The 17,468-nt window shown below is 34.1% G+C and overlaps 1 protein-coding gene across 1 annotated transcript; it reads right to left on the bottom strand.

Moving 5' to 3' along the window:
- Nucleotides 1-792: 792 nt before the first annotated feature.
- Nucleotides 793-11,082, bottom strand: LOC132199064 (brachyurin-like). Its single transcript, XM_059623451.1, has 7 exons — nucleotides 11,069-11,082; nucleotides 4,012-4,056; nucleotides 2,050-2,170; nucleotides 1,924-1,978; nucleotides 1,713-1,863; nucleotides 1,296-1,561; nucleotides 793-1,235 (listed from the first exon to the last, which is right to left on the bottom strand). The coding sequence occupies exons 1-7, from the start codon at nucleotides 11,080-11,082 to the stop codon at nucleotides 916-918; spliced, it is 972 nt and encodes a 323-aa protein (XP_059479434.1). The 3' UTR covers nucleotides 793-915.
- Between the last annotated feature and the right edge of the window lie 6,386 nt (nucleotides 11,083-17,468).

Below are 17,468 nucleotides of genomic sequence, written 5' to 3'. Positions count from 1 at the left end.
AAATAAAACCGCCGACCAACTTATCATGCCAGCATTATTTCTTCACCAAATTGAATTTTACACAGAAATTTTAAGTCACTCCTTTTATGAGCTTCTTTGTACGTCACCTTGGCCATTGAGTGTTAAGATTTGAGCAGAGTCATGAAAAATCTGAATCTCTTGACGAGAATTGATAGACTCATGAACAGTATTAAAAACTTATATATACATAATAATAGTGCAGTATGCAATATTATCAACAAGAAGCCATTATGGACAATAAGAAACATGACCAAATTTTTTGAACAAGAAGACCTGCAAATAAAAGAGATTTGATTTTGTTGTACTTAAAAATTACTAACAGGCAGTATTATTTCAGTAATATAATATCATAAATTATTTTCATTAACAATTTAATTTTTCATTTGATATTTCAAATCCTTCATCTTGAAATTATTGTAAATATATACCTGCAAGAGGCGTTACAATACAACACCTTACGGAGTACAGTGAAATTTACATCAATTCATTGATCTGAAGGTTCGTAGGTTATTTCAATTTATTTATCATATTGACGACTACATATAATTTTAAAGTATATTTGGCTTATGTTCACAATAAAGTAAAAATTAGTAAAAACGTAACCTTAAAATAAAATATTTCAAATTAATATTTTATTTATGCTAAATTATTTTTCCAGCTAAATTGAAAATAAAATTAAATGTGTATTTATTTTGGAAGTATTATTTCTAGTTATTGATATTCTGTGTTTATATTTTATTCTTAAGTTCAGACTGACAGAAAAGGCCCGCATTAATCTCTCCATAGTTTCCCAATGGTTTTATGTTTTATTTTGAATATTCATAATATTTTTCACAAATTAAAAACTTTTTTGTTTATTGTGGATTTTCCATTAGCTATTTCTTTATTTCTGATTTACGGCCTAATGGTAACTCCGGCGTTAGTTTCCAGCCATGGCAAGTACTCGGAAACTCTGGTGAATGCAGCGGGAGCACCAGACTCGCAGCCAGCGGAGGATCCGAAGGACACAATTCCGATTTCAGTGACTTCACCGTCGGCCTCGGTGATGACCAGGGGGCCACCAGAGTCTCCGTTGCACGTTCCGGCGGTTCCACCGAGAGTGTCCACGCAAATTTTAGAGTCGTTGATGATATTTCCGTAATAGCTGGCACATTCAGAGTTGTCGATCACAGTCACATCGACAAATTTCAGTTCGGAACTGATTGCGCCAATGGCTGTATATAAATTGCATAAATTATTTTTTATTTATGAATATTTTTTTTTTATAAAATTACAATCAGAGGTTCTTCCCCATCCAGACACTCGCGCCGAGACTCCATTGAAAGTCTCGCCAAGCTGAGAACGTGCGGGCAGTCTGACGACGCCGATTCCAGCTCCAGAAACTGGGGCCGTCAGCTTGACGACGGCAATGTCATTGTTGATGGTGCTGGGGTTGTAGAACTCATGGAGGATGCCATTGGTGGAGGTGACGATCACCCTGGTTGGCTCGGTTTCGTCATAAATGTTCTGAGCTCCAAGATGAGCTTTGAAATTACGAGTTCTGGAGAATTTTGTTAAAAATTATCTTTCAAATAAATTGAATTGTTGAAAACAATTTTAAGATGACAAATTTAACCTTTCATAATTTAACTTTGTTAGTGATGCAACAATCTATTATTATTTCGAGATTTTTGTAAATTTAAATGTTTTACCCATCAGCACAATGGCCTGCGGTTAAAATGACATCGTCCTTGATCAAAGAGCCACCGCAGAAACCACTTCCGTCAAGGTAAAGACCGACCTGATATGGAAACTGTCCAGGGGTGGAAATGCTGCCACCAATGATTTTGCTTCGAACGGCATCTTTAATGGAAAATATGAATCATTCTGTTTTTCATACCACAAAAATAATTAAGTTCTTACGGCGCAAAGTGGGGCGCGTCCTATAGACAGGCTTCACTTTGGCCCAGACCGCGGCCTATATTTAAAAGTTAATATAGTAATTTAATAAAAAAAAATTTGATTTTTTTTTTATCAAAAATAGAGTACCTGAGCCGTTACAGCGAGAAGAAGACAGCAAGCGATGATGGCCTTCATGTTAATACTATGTTTGTCCTGATTTAAGTGTCTGCTTTTTAAGTATAGCTTATCACTCTGACAAAGTTCAATTGATTATTGATGGTTTTTACCATATTGATAAGAAATATTGCAATCTGGCTGTCTCGATAACATAAATTATTATCTTATAATCGTCACTTGATTTGAAACCAATATAATTAGAGAAAAAAATATTACATAATAAATGGCCTTTTCTATCATTATTGGCATTGACAATTCATCAAACATAATTCAAAGAATATTTATTTTGTTGAGTTGAGTTGAAATTCATGGCTTTGGTGGTTACCATACAGCCAGATCTATTTTATCTTTGATGCCAACTAAACTTGGTTAAAAGTTAAAATTTTTTGGAAGAGAAGAGAGTTGTATAGAGATCGTGCAACTTCACTTTAATTCTTCCATTCCAATTTCCCGCCTCTATGTCACCTAACTCAAAACAACGCCTTCTGAGGGCTCTGCGTTTAGTGGTCACATGTTTTGATCTTGAACTTGTGGTGTTTGGATGTGCACACGAATATGTACCTGAAGTTAATTTCAAACTTGTGCTGGATTTTGAGCTGTTTTGGGACGACTATGGCGAAACTGAGACTCCATGGACTATTGAAGATCACGGTGAGTACAAACAACCAAACGCCGGTGAAAGGCAAAATGAAACGTTTTAAGAGCTCCATTCTTGCCCCTCGCATACAGTTACAGTTTCCAATTTCAAACAATCCAAACCAATTGAATGCGAGTTCAGTTAGTTATTAAAAGATACAAAGTATAGGTGTGAGTAAACGTGAAAAGATAATATAAAATTTTGTAGAATTTTAAAAACGTGTCGTGTTTACAAACAACTATATTGTCTGTGCATAAAATTATAAGCTAAAGTTTACGCTATACCTAAATCAAAGACTTTAAGAGGCTGATTTAATTTGCAAGGCACAGAAGGTAGTAGGCTACTTAGGAAAATGTATTTATATTTATATAAATTCTTTATAATATAAATAATATTTCAAAATAATATAAATTCTTTATAAAGAATTTGTTATTTTACAAAAGTGTTGTCTTCGTTGACCTTTAGCCGTACAGAAGAATGAAAATTGAATCTTATTACCTTTGCAATAACTCACAATCCTCCCTTCATTTTGATTATCTGGTTAAAAACTTAAAGTTATAGATTAATATTTCATAATGGTAAAACTGAGACTCTCTTATTAGTAAATGGTCTAATTAAAATTTCAGGAGAGGCTATTGAAAGCATCTTAAATTAACTCTCAAAACATTTCTTGAATAATAAAATTCAAAATCTAGAAACAAAAACTAAATTTAAAAAAGAAAAACATTGAATATATATTTTTTACTATTTATTACTCTTTCGCGTTTTATTGAAAAAGAGTCATCAGTTTGTCGAAATCAATATTGAAACCTGATGTGAACACTTTTACTGGCGGGATATTTACACCAAGTTTGCCCAAAGTTCAATAAACCTGATAGTCGCGCCTACAGCGCGCATAAATATATAATAATCAATTCGATATCACAGGGAAAACTTTGGCACGTAATGTGCCGAAATCACGGCGTGTCTGCCGAGCGCGAACAGCAAATATTTCGCACACACAAAGTGTATAAACTCGCGCGCGTGAATCATAAAGCGAGAGAAGTCAATAAAGCTGCAGCAAAGCAAAGTTGAGCCGGCGTAGAGAATATTTTATTGCGGCCATAGATCTCTGGAGGTGAGAAACGCCGCGGAGCGAATTTCAAAACTTCTCTGCAGCGAGCGAGGGTGTAATAAAATACATAGAGAAATCCGCGCACCGAAATAAAATTAAATAACATGGGAAGAGTTGCGTGCGGGTGGTGAAAACTGGAAAGGGCCACAACAACACTCTCGCAGGTGCACAAATCTCTCACGTTGGGAAAACGACCACGACGCTGCATGACAGTGCCATCAGTTTCCTTCTCGTCAGAGCGCGAGGAAAAAAACATCTGTCTCTGCACAAAACCGCTCAACCCTTTCTGCCCGCGTGTGCTTTTGATTGGCAACTTGATTGGACGCGTCTAATCGCATTCGATTTTCTTATATTTCTACGCGGGATTTTTTTTTATTTATACAGAGTTGAATCGCCCTGCCATATAACTGTTAAATTTGATTCTGAATTTTTGACATTATTTTTTTCCATGACACGCCACGGTTTTTTTTATTTTATAGCCGACGGACGGTTGCGTTCAGTCATTAATCACAATTTGCATCAGAGAGACGTGCGCGGCCCTTTTACACTTCATAAAACTTTGCAAGGGGTGTGGGAGAGAAAGATGCTGGGGAAATTTTTCGAACGGTTTGTTGTCGAGTTTGCTGCGGTACATTAAATCCGGCGCATGAGTCAAAATTGAATTGGAAAAAGTTTAATCATTTCTGCTGATTTCAAAAATGCATCCGCAAATAAGACTTCTGCTTTCAAATTTTATATAAACACGTAATATCATGTATTGAAAGTGCTCAAACTTTTTATGCAAGGCAACGCCTCGTTTAAATATGAATAATTGACATTTTTAAATTTGCTGAGACCTATAAGTTCCTGTTTTTCAACTTATCTATAATTTATATTTATTAGATGAAAATTTCATTAACAAAAAATAATGTAGTATTTCATTAAAGAATACACTTTTTAAATTTCTAATGTGGTTTATTATATAGCATTTTTATTGGGGCATAATCTTTTTAAAATTTTTACGAACTTATACGTTATTTAAACAATTTTTTATATTTAAAATTATTATTTTTTTTTTACAAAAATATAAATTTTACTTCACTGTGTAATCAATTTTCATCTTCAATTCAAAATAAAATATTTGATGTAAACACAAAATCATCTTATAAATATGGAACCCTAATCAAATATACTCTAAGTTTTATTTCAATTACTGGAAATCTACCTGACCAGTTACAGTCCACAATGAAATTTATTATAAAATCCATGATATTACTATTTTGTAAAAAGCGGCTTCTTTTAATTAATTTAATAAAAAAAAAAAAATAATAATCTTGAGCTTCTAGCTGTTGTTAGAAATTTTTTTTTTTTATATCTTTTGCATTTATTTTGCTCTCCCTTTTTGAGAATGCTATGAACGTTTTCGTGTTAGAGAAGGGAGAGTGTGTATATGATGCCATGTGCCTCTCTATCAGTCCTTAATGTGGCAGATGGTGTCTGTCGCTTATTGATTTGTTCAATTAAATTAATTACTCCCTCCGCCGCCGCACTCGCAGTTTGCACTCGGATCACTCGAGCGACGCCTGATTTCGCGTGATTTTCGTCGCAGTGCGCATCAAAATCCAAACGTGCCTCCATGGCACGTCTTTTATGCAGAAGAAATTCCACGGAAAGCATACTTTGCCGCTCAAATATTTAACCATTCCGCAATATAAAAGAGGAAGAATAAAAAGCAGAGGCCAAAATTCCGGGAAAACCGCGAGGAATTCGCGGTGGCGGCGGCAGCATCCCCTTGTCATCCCCGGGGCGAAGAAATGCCGCACCCCGCCGTACATGCAGGGGTCATTACAATATCGCCCATGAAATGGTGCGGTTAAGTTTTGCGTTGCGGGAAGCCTGCCTTCCGTCCAGCCAGGGGCGCCGCAGCTTCCTTCTTCTCCTTTTTACATTTATTATGCGCTGCAAGCTCGGACGCTTTTTGAGCCGCTTTTCTTCCCTCTAAGCACTGGCTTTTTAATCCCTGACCAAATTGACCCTTTAATGCTCTTTCATATCGGCCACCAGCTTTAAAGTGTGTTCCAAGAAAGACGGTGAAATAATCCTTTTCATTTCGAAAAAGCCATCAGATAGTGAATAATTTCCAGGTTATTTTATTTTACATTTAAATAAAGGTTGGCAGCAATTTTGAAAACGTTCACACACAAAATAAGGGAGAAAAAAATTATGATTAAGTCTGATTAAATCGTTGGAGAAAAGCAAAATAATTTTTTAATTGAACTCTATTGAGCATTTTAAAACTTGTTCCGCGCTATTTTCTATTTAATTTAAAACTTTCTTCAGTAAAATTTTGTCACTAAATTTTGTTGCCCTTGTAAATTCACACTTTCATTCAAAGATTTTTAAGTTTCCACTTAAAATTTTGAACTTAATCTTCCTTCAAATAAAGTTGGGATTGTTGTTTTATTAATTATATTTATTTTGTTTTCAGCTGTTTCATTGAAATAAATTTATTTTAAACCATTTTATTAGGCAGTGCGTTTTAAAGTACCTTGAGTGATTCAAATCTAAGGAAAGATTTTTTTGTTCATGCAGACAATGGGAATAAGCTGATGCGAAATAAATTAAACTGCTGTGTCCACATATCTGATTTCGCATCGGCCGCAAACACGACGCAAAATAAATATTCGGGGCATAAATAAATGGATGGGGTGGCGCGAGGGAGGAAACGCAGGCAGGGGGTGCGATTGACAATGAATGACAAACGGCACGGCAAATCGCCTTTGGCGCAATAAGATTTCCTTTTATTGACAAAGATCTCAAATAGCCCTGTTTCCTTTGATGACCCTCGCCGCGGATCGACCGGCCAGAGGCCAAATTTTGAGAGGGACGCACGCCAGCATCCTGCAACCACAGTTTTACTTAAAAACATAATTTTTTATATTTTATTTAAAACAAGTCAATGTGTTTAATCTTAGCAAATTAGTAACAAACATTTTTTTAAATCTAAAAATACTTTTAAACTTAAATGATTTTTAACATAAAACTTATATAATATATTTGTAATCTATTTCTAAATTTCATTGACATTTGTTAATAATGAAGAATTTTAATATTTGTTCAATTGCCAACATAAAATTAAAATAAAATGTGACGTAAACACAAAATTTTTATTTATATATATTCAACGTCATATATTTAATTCAGTATCTATTACAATACTGAACTTATCATAAAATCAATGTTATTAATTTTCTGCTGTCTATAATTTTTATATAAATAATTGTAAAAAAAAATCTACACATTAATTTTTATTTTTAGAGTGTTAGCCAAAGACAAAGTTTAAAGTCCATATCAAAACAAATCATTCTAAATTAGGAATCGATTATCCGGTGTTGGAATCAAAATTCGTTACACGTTCACGTGACAAGTTCATTAAATATGACGAGAAATAAACACTTTCCCCCCAAAGGAAGGTGGAATCAACGGCGGCGTTTTAGTCTCGTGAATCACACAATTAATTAATGCATAATTTATTGGCCGATTGTTCTCTGTATGCACAGGAAACTGCACATGAGTGAGCAGCGCACACTATTAATATATAAATGTGTCAGCTATGAAATTATTATCATAAACGGTGCCCACCGGAGAAATTTACATAAAAAATTACGGGTGTTTTCGCTGCCTAGCTCCGACACACAATAAGCAAAAATGACACCGAGTGTATTTATTGCAAGTGAAGCGGACCGTATATGAAATAATAACAATAATTCACGCAAAAAAAACTAACTCCACCCCGACTATGTCTCCAAGATTTATTCGCGCCATTTCTCACTTCCGGCGCTTTTACACGTCCCCAGCCGATTTTTGCACCCCGAGAGTCGCTTCGAATTTGAATAAACGAAAAAAAAAAGAGGAAAAGTCAGAAGGAAGAACACGACACGCACGCATCAAAAGTATTTACAGCAAATTATAGATGTGTGCGTGTCCGGACGCTATATCATTTCGTCTTTTCGTTTTCAGATTCCCAAGGGTGGGTCAGAGCTTAAAAGCTATAGGGGCGGCCGATGATAATGTAAATCGATTGGGGTTGATAATATTACATGTGGATTGCATCCTCTCGCTCGCGCCGCCAGAGACGCACCAAATGGCATTAGCCGCGCCACAGGATTATCAGCTGTGAGCCCTGCGCGTAATTTCCGCTTTCAATTTTAAACGCCTATTTATCTCAACTCTCACTGAATTTTAATCGGATTTTGCGGTCTTCATGAATAAATAGCAAGCTTTTCTTGTCTTTTGCAAACTAAATTTTAATTGTAATTTTTTTTTACTTCAGGAATAATTTTTAATACAAAAACTTGCAGCTAAATGCAAATTCTTTTTTTTTTAATCGCAGTTTTTAATGCTTTTCCACAACTTCTTAAATTTGGAAAATAATCCGAAATAATTTCCAAATTAATTACACAAAATGAATAAAATTGTACTTTTTCAATTAAAACGGCGGCAATTAAATGCTCTAAACAGCAAAATTAATATTGAATTAAACCTTATAAATTTCAACTAAACTTTAATTTTCCTTTGAGCTGATTTTGACTTGAAAAATTCAACGTATTTAATATTGAAAAATCATAAATTTAGGAATTTTTGAAGATTTATTTAAATAAAATGGCAAGATCAAGTGGAAGGAAAATTTATTACACAATTTAAATCATCTATTTTAGGTCGAAATTGCACTACATTCTTTTATGGTAAGATGTATATTGTGGAATGGTCCCTTTACCAATCAGGAAATGCACGCGCAGGGGGGATGATTGTGACCAATTTGCCCATATTACTGCCGGACAGTGTGCGTTAGACGGGCGAGTCGTTTTTTACGCCGGCTGCTGGTGCGATCCCCTCACGTAAATAAAGTGTAGCCAAGCAAAATTAACATGATTTGCGCCGGCGATCTTTCTTGCTGCTGCACTGCCAACCCCTGCGATGCCCCTTGTGCAGATTTTTACATACGCGGGCCGATCGCATGATTCAGAGACCAAGTGAGCAGTGGCTAATGTAAAAAAATTATAATTTAATATTTTATATAACTACTCATTGAAATATGTAATAAAAATATTGTTGATTTTTTTATTAGAATTTTTACTTGCTTATTCATTTGAGGTGAAAAGATCTATAGAGAAAAAAATTTGAAAGGAGGTGGTAAGTGTGACATTTACATTGGAAACGAGGCTTGTGTCACCTGAGGTTGCATGTTGTCACCCATCCATCACTCAATAAAAACGCCCACCGCCTTTGTTAGGCAACCCGCATTACAGAGAAAAACCTCGGACGCAAAACGGTAGGGCGGCGGTGTAATTTATATCGAAGCGTGTGGAGAAACTCCTTTGGAGGCAGTGAAAGAATGTAAAAACGTTCCGAGCTAAAAAAGAAAGATACGTTTTAAATAAAAATGTCATTCGGAATATTTTGTATTATTAAATTTGTGAATAATATTGCAATCCAAGTAACCATAGTTTTTTATTATTAAAATGCATTCAATGTGTTAACGGATTGCAGTATTTAGATTATAATTATTTTAAATAATTTTCTGCTACCCAGACAACTTTTATATTTTGTACAATCTATTACGTATTTAACCCTAAATCCAAATTTTCATATATTATGGTGCATTAAATTCCCCGTTTCTTTATCTTCATATCCGTGTTTCAGCCCTCTATTTTAATGATTATATTTTGCAATTTTTTATTTATCGCATCATAATAGATTACAGCCATATCACTTCATACACGAAAGAGTGAGATATAATGTAAATTATTCATTTTAAATACATTTGTTGCTGTAGTAAACAATTTATAGTTTAATGGTTTTACTTTTATTTAAATATAACATTAAAATATCAATAAAAAGAGGAATATAAAGGGGGAGAATTTGTATTTTAACAAAGATAAGTAATAAATAATAATTAAATATTTTGTAAATTTACAAATATGTTATAAAACTTAATTTGTTACATAAATTTTAAAAAAAATTTATTTTAGGTGTATAATATTTGCAAATGGTTTTTGTCAAAAAAATATTTTACAAGGAATAGCCCAATCTCTTCATTTCCATCATGATCATCTCCTCGAGTGTCAACTTTTTCAAACAAATAAATCATTGAGAAATTTAATTTGCATATAACGTTCTCTTTTCATTTAATTAAAGAAACTTGTAGCACTGCCCTGATCTAGTATTTTTTTCATTCCTGTTTCACCTTTTTTCGTTGTCACGCGACCTCACCGGCGCTGAGCACACAGGAGAGAATGGAAAGAGAGAAAATGACACGAATTACTGAATATTTCACATCTGGCCACCCGGCAATCAGTTTGTCCGCGCGCAGCAGCACACAAATCATTCATTTTGGCCGCGCGCGCGATAAAGCGAATTATTTTCCGCCAGCGCTATCAATACGAAACACGATCGTGGAATTTGGCGTTTGTATTCACCCCGTGTTTTATCTGCGGCACACTCTCGCGCGGCGGCGGCCCGCAAGTAAAAGTGATGAAATACGCCGCCGCATGAATAATAATGCAGCCATATTTCCGGCGATTATAATTCAAAAAGGGCTTTATGTGTGTAATTTGACTGGTCTATCTATTTGTGTCGTGCTTGTGTGTGAGAGCGAACTGGCCACTTTTAATCTGCCCGCGTTTTCGGGGGTGTTACACGCCGCGATAATAATTTCCAGCCGCGCGGTCATGTTTTATGCATCGGGTGCTGAATTTTGATTATTATTTTCTTTCCAGAGCGCACCCGATTTATTCCGAGTGTGCTATTAAAACTATTATTTTAATGTGGGCATAAATTTCCACTTTTCCTCTTGTTAACAGCAAATTCAGCATGCATAATTTATTATTGCGCTCGCCTTGTTTGTATTAATCATACGTGAACTGTTCAGATTTTGTGTCATGAGAGAAAAAGACTGAAATAGAATTCCGAGCGTGCAGTCAACCTCAATAATTGCGAGCCAAAAAGCCTTTCACAATATTTCCATTTTAGAAGAAACCGTCAATTTTTGCAATATAATCTTTTATTATTTGTAATTATAGAAAATTGATATTCCGATTCAGTAAGGATTATTTTGAAAATATATCAATTATATTTAAAATTTATATAAAATATTTAATTTAAGAAAAACTGGTGTTATAATTTTGTAGCATCGTGATTGAAATTCTGTAATTGTTTTTTTTTTTTTTTTTTTGAACGGTACAAAATTAGTCAAAAACACAGACGACAACATTAATTACATTTTTTATTAAATTTTAAAACATTCCCATTTGAAAAATATTATGAAGTGCAACTGACATGAATTACCTCCTCCACCCTTTCTTTATTTCTAACAATAAGAGTAAATTATGTATTATTAATTTTAAAAATGTGGAAAAAATTTCACATATATTATTAAACATAAAAAAGATTCTAATTTTTATCCATTTCAAAGACGTAAATGATTCTTCCAGAAAGTAAATATTCGACCATCAAAGAGTAGATTTTTTTTATTTAGAAAAGAACTCGCCGTTCAGTTATAAGACAAAAAGGATCGAGGGGTCAATCAAATTATGCACCACTCAATTTGCATCGCATTTTGTTAATATTTTCTTTCTCCATGAGACGCGCACCCTCATTATCTATGCAGGAGGGAGGAAAGTGTCAGGAGGCGCCAGGGAGGAGGTGAAAAGCAGGCATTAGCAAGTCAAATGAGCGGGGCCAAGACGCGCGAGTACCATCCGAACTCATCGCGGCCAGTCTCTCTCTCTTTTTACGGCAGTTGCGAAAGGGGTGAAAAGTTGCGGACACCTACCATACCATCACCACTTTGCATTTTCTCATTTCGCGTGTGCCCGAGATAAATTATTCATAAATAGACACACGGCCATTAATTTGCAAGGTACCCGCACTTTTGACGGGGCGCGCAAACTTTGAGCCTAATTACCACTTTAATTGTTTCCATTCGCGTCTTCTGAATTTATGTGCAGGCGCCGCCGGCCGTTAAATTACAAAACTCCTCGCGTGTCCTCTGCCGCTTTTGCGAACGTGAGCTCTAATTAGCCGCAATTGTTGCTACTCGTCCGTGAAATTTTGAATAATTGTCGCTCCTCACGTAATGTAAATTTCAAAAGAAAATAATTGTAATTAATTTGAAAGCAAATATTCACTTTTTTAAATTTCTTTTTGAAAATAGCATTGGTTTCAACGATATTTCTATTACATGGAAACAGCGAGTGTAAAAACTACATTTGATTTATGAAAAGTATGTGGGGGTCTGGCGAGTTGCTCACGTTTTTTCATCGACCCTCTGGTTTCCGAGAGCTAAACTACGGCGCGGTGAGGCACTTCATGGCACAGGCAGAGTTTACTGCGCGCGCGATCTAGCGGTTCGTCGCTAACATACCTTCTCCATTGTCATCTTGATTAATAGACCTTTAGGACTTCATCTATTTCTCTAATCATAGCGAATTCCATAGAAAGTAATACTAAAATAAGTATGTTAAATTGTTCAAAATTTGTTAAAATTAATTTTAGAAAATTAAAGATTCATGCATGTGTGCGTTCATAAACATTGCGCTCTGGCTTTCTCTAATCTAGATTCGAAAATTTTGTGCTCGCACTCGGGGATCTGCAGCCGTTCATGGCTCAAAGAATTGTTTCACGTCACATGTGCAATAATACAAAGTAATTGTTAAAGTTTTACTTAAAAAATTCAGTAAGCTCCTTGAAATTTGTATGTTTACCAGCACTAAGGGGAAACTTTTAAGAAATTAAAACTAAATAATCTTAAATAAAGAGTTAATATAAATAAAATCGTGCATTTGGAAGTATTTTTATGTAATATTCGATGTTTCTATGCTTTCAACAGAATTAAAGATTCACAAAAAAAATTCACAAATGTTAAAAGAAGCAAAATATAAGGCTGACTAACAATTTTTATTTCCAAGTTTTTGTTAAATTAAAATTGAAACTCAGTTCAAGTTGCTAAACTTAAATAGTAAAATATTTAGTAATACAATTTATTTTACTGACACAAATTACTTGAAATTATTTTTTTATTAAATTTAACTTAAAAATTATTTATAAAAATTTTGTTTTTCGTGAATTAAGTATATTTTTTGTGTATAGTTCAAACATAATTTTAATGAAATATAATATAATTTGGAATAATTTAGTAAATAAATTAAACCTTGCACAGATTTAATTGCTGTTAGCACCATTGAAAAATTATCTCTGCTTTCCTGGATTGAAACTGTAAATTTATGCTAATAATATATCATATCATCAATTCTCACTTCATAAGTTTTGTGCATTGCGTAATGAATCAATTCAATGAACAAAATTAATCTGACATCTCAATTCTTTTCATCACCTGAGATACTTTGAAGCTTAAAGAGTTTACAGGCCATTCTCCGAAAGCGAAATAAAGGAATAATCGGTTGGAAGGAATTCAGAGGCTTTTGAGAGAGAGGAGCATTTGCGAGATTTATATTTTTTTCAAGGTGGGCCATTTGATATGCGTAATGGCGAGCTCTCCAGCAGCAGCAGCAGCCCCCCACACACTCGGGTATACACACGTGAATTTATTTGTGTTGGTGCTGTCAAAGTTTCAGTGATGAGTAAAAAGAGGAAAGGGAGAAATAAAAGGAGTTGTTGAGTAGCTTTGAAGAAGGACAAAGGACTTAGAGATAGCTCAAGGGATTCAAACATCTCACAGACACACACACCGGAGCTTTTTTCTGTCTCAGCAGAGCGCAATATATATTTTCTCTCTGCTCTCCTCATGCCAAATAAATCGCTACTGGCGCATTATGTGTCATTGTCGAACCCACCTGGAATCTCCAAATTGTCTGCGTGCGTCTTTCTCTCTATCTCTTGAAAAAAAAATAAAAGAGGGCCTCTTGAAATTCTTACGCACTTTATTTCTTTGAGAGCAACTCGCGGACGGTCAAAGGTCCTCTCTCTCTCCTTTGCAGAAATTAAATTTTCTTTCGCAAGGGCCTCTCGCTCGCTCCTCTCATTCCCTTTTCAAAGTCTATTGAAATATTGACGATTTTCGAGAAGCATCTGTTTTCCCTTCGGGCGATGCGTCTTCATATTATTTGAGCCACCATGGAAACACATACGCCTCTGCGATTTTCATTTTTATATATTCAGTGGAAAACCTTCTTCTCAAAAGCAAAAATCATAATTTTTTCCTTTATAAAAGATCAGGAATTGTAAAGAAAGGCAAAGAAGTTACAATGAAAGGGAAAGCTGTCAAATTTGATAAAATCTTAAATGAAAGTGTTTTATAAGTTCAATGAATTGGCTTATGTTTTAAAATATTGTGTTCTTGATGGAGATTATTTTCATAACTATACGTTTAATCAATTTTTGCCAAATTGCATTAATCTACTGAATTAATGTTTTAATTTGCCCAAAAATCACAAACCATAACATTCAACACGGTAATTTTTAGGACAGAAAATTGAACATTTTCATTTCTTAATCCTGTTTAAATTCTAATTGTCAAATAAGAGCAGTTTTGTTTTTCAAACAATATGATTAAAAAAAGATGTTTAAATTCATTATATTTATTAAACCATTCTTTAGACACAAATTAATATATACATGGCTCTATTTAATGTTATTTTTGTGGATGTATAAAAAGTTTTTACGTCTCTCTGAAGAATGGGGAGCGCTTTTTTTTACTTGAACATTTCCCTCTGCCAAATCATTTGGGTACAAAGAAAGCCTAGGCCTAAACAAACATTAATACTGGCTCAGTTAGGACAGAGTAACTCTGCTGGAGCAACTTTTTTAAACAAATTTTCTTGAATTCGGACTGCAAACAGAGGCGTGCTGCAATATTTGCGCTCCGAAAAGTGAAAACAAAATAAATCTCGAGCGCCGCGGCGTCCCTTGCGTAGGAGTTTGTTGTTTTGCACACTGCACACACCATCAACATTTATATAACCTTGCAGGTATATTTATAAATATTATTTTTTGACAACGCAGAAAACATTCTCGTGTTCTTCAGAATGTGCTGGTTGAGGGAACACCGACAAAAATAACGCACTCGAAATCACCAGTGGAAGGAAAACGCGTCGTCAAAAACTTACATCCAAGCTCTAAGATTCACAATTTCCTTTAATTTTTAAGATTCCTTTTTAAAGTTTTATAAGGAAAAATTAAATTTATTTTTCTTTGACTAGTATTGAAGTGCGTACTGGTACTGATATCATTAAAGACGGAGTCATGAATTTACAAACTAATTGATTTTTATTTTATTTTCTCAATTTTGTGGCAATTAATTTGTTCCATAACATTCCAAATGGCTGTTAATATGAAATTTAATTATTAGCAATAACTATAAGCAATGAAATTTTAATATGAAGCGCTACGTGCTGGCATTTACGATTGTTGTGCTAAAAATCATTCACTCTGCATACTGCATAAAAATTTTAAAATTATATTAAAACCTCCTATGATTGCTGACTTAAAAACAATTACAATTTAAAAAAATTGATTTTCACATTCCCCAGATAGTTGCTAAAAGAGTGATAAATAAAATAAAATAAAAAAATCTAATTCAGTAAAAGTTATTATTTACAAAATTAATTATTTTATGAATACCTTTAAAATAAATAGGGTGGCGCCAAGTAATCATAAATATTTATGAAATAATAATTAATAATTAAATAGATTCATTGGTAAAATTTTGAGAGATTCCTATTTTGATATAAAGTTTTGGTCATTTGAGCCAACGTTAAACCAGAAATGAAAAATCAAGAGATGGTGTAATGATCCGTCAGCTTCTGAATGGACCTATTGATACGTTTTCGTTCAAACTGACGTATGCTGGGAAAAATCGCGATTGTCATCTGACCAAAATAATGAGACGTCTGGACAGCAGACGGATATAGCGAGGGACGCGCACAATGATCGGCTCTTCTCGTTTTCCTCTCTCATTGTCCGAAATAGAGAGAATGTCGCAACTTTCGGGACCGAAAAACTAACATTTATCTGTCGCGGCGACAAAGAGAAAAACGTGTGCAGCGGAGCGAAATTTCGATCTGAGCGAGAGATCTCGTCGCGCGGAGAGAGACGAAGCGCGGTGGTCGCGGCTCTTTCGGGATCCATTTCATTCCGCTGCTGGTAATCCGATATTTGAGCTGCATTCAAACACCGCGGCGACGGCGACGTGCTCTCGCTTGCCGCTCGTAATAATGGTAATAAGCTTCCAAAACCCACGCGAACTGCGTCATTTCAACGTCTGATCTGTGTGGTAAATTTTCACTGAATTAAACAAATTAATGTCGGGTTTTTGTCTCTAAAATTATACAAAACAAGGGTTTTTTTAATTAGCCAAGTCGAACAAAAAAATTATATAAATCGAAGAAAATTATTTCAAGAAATTAATAGGCGATTAAATACTTTTCCTGACTGTCATGCGAGCGATAAAAAAAATGTGCAGCAAAAATATCAATTGTCTGCTTAATCCTTTTGGAAATTTTAATTCAAATTCATGTACATATGTTGCTTTATGTTTTCTCGATTTCAGAACGTATTTATTTTTTTCACTCACAAATATGGTAGTTAGTATAGAAATAATTTTCTTTTTGGTTTTTCAGATAAAAGTCAGACTTTTTCATTGCATTCTTGATTAATCACAGCAAATTTTGCAGAAAAAAAATGTGTATTTTTAATTTTTTTTCTATTGAAGGTTTTATATTATTTAATTACAATCTAAATTTCTTTTTAAAACTGCTGCATTTGGGTCAACTTACCATTCCATAAAGATTTGAATTGATTCTGAATATTCAAGGGTGGGTGGCTTTTAAGATTTATTTCTTTGTTTCGCAGGTTGCATAATCAAAAATCAAATGAAATCTAACAAAAATTTTGCTGACAATGAGATGATATACCTAACATGCCCACACGCGGGTAAGTTCTGAGCTTCAAATTTTAACCTAGGTGGGATGTGAAAGGATAGGGCTATGCAAATATAATCCTAAGTATAATAAATAAATAAATGTTATAAAATGATTTTATTTTTGAATATCATCAATTGATGAGAGTAAGAATTTTTAAAAATACATTTTTATGTGTTTACATTCCATTTATGAAAATTATTGCACAAAATTTGCATAAGATATCCTAGCACAAATTTTCTGTGTTGAGCCTATTTTCATTTTATGTGCATAAGGAAATTGAGCATAAATAAATTTATATTATGGATTGGACTTAATTTTTAACTTTCAAGATAAAAATACTAGTTAAAACATCACACGTTGATACCAAAAATTCATTTTTTTTTTCTTAATTTCATTTTTCTGTTTATTCTCTATAGTATCAATGCGCATGTAATATTTTTATGAATAATTGATCTCAAATTTTTGTAATTTTTGAGCGAAATAAATTGTCCGATTGTTTGTATTTCATAAAAGAAACACACACACATTCCCTCTAGTTTTCCCACCAGAACCAAATTCAATTACACAGAAAAGGGATGCGCGGTGTGGATTGGAGAGTCGGTTGCGTGTGAGTGATTACACGCAAATATGCATTAAGCAGTCTGCTCGCATGCAGAAGTGTTGAACCAACAATGGAGAATTTCATAACAGCACATCGAGTATGACGCGTCAGTCAAGC

Source organism: Neocloeon triangulifer, unplaced genomic scaffold (genome assembly GCF_031216515.1).
Source record: "Neocloeon triangulifer isolate White Clay Creek 2 clone unplaced genomic scaffold, ASM3121651v1 ptg000013l, whole genome shotgun sequence".
Taxonomy (NCBI): domain Eukaryota; kingdom Metazoa; phylum Arthropoda; class Insecta; order Ephemeroptera; family Baetidae; genus Neocloeon; species Neocloeon triangulifer.
The sequence above is the reverse complement of the archived record's forward strand: the minus strand, read 5'-3'. Positions and strand labels throughout refer to the sequence as shown.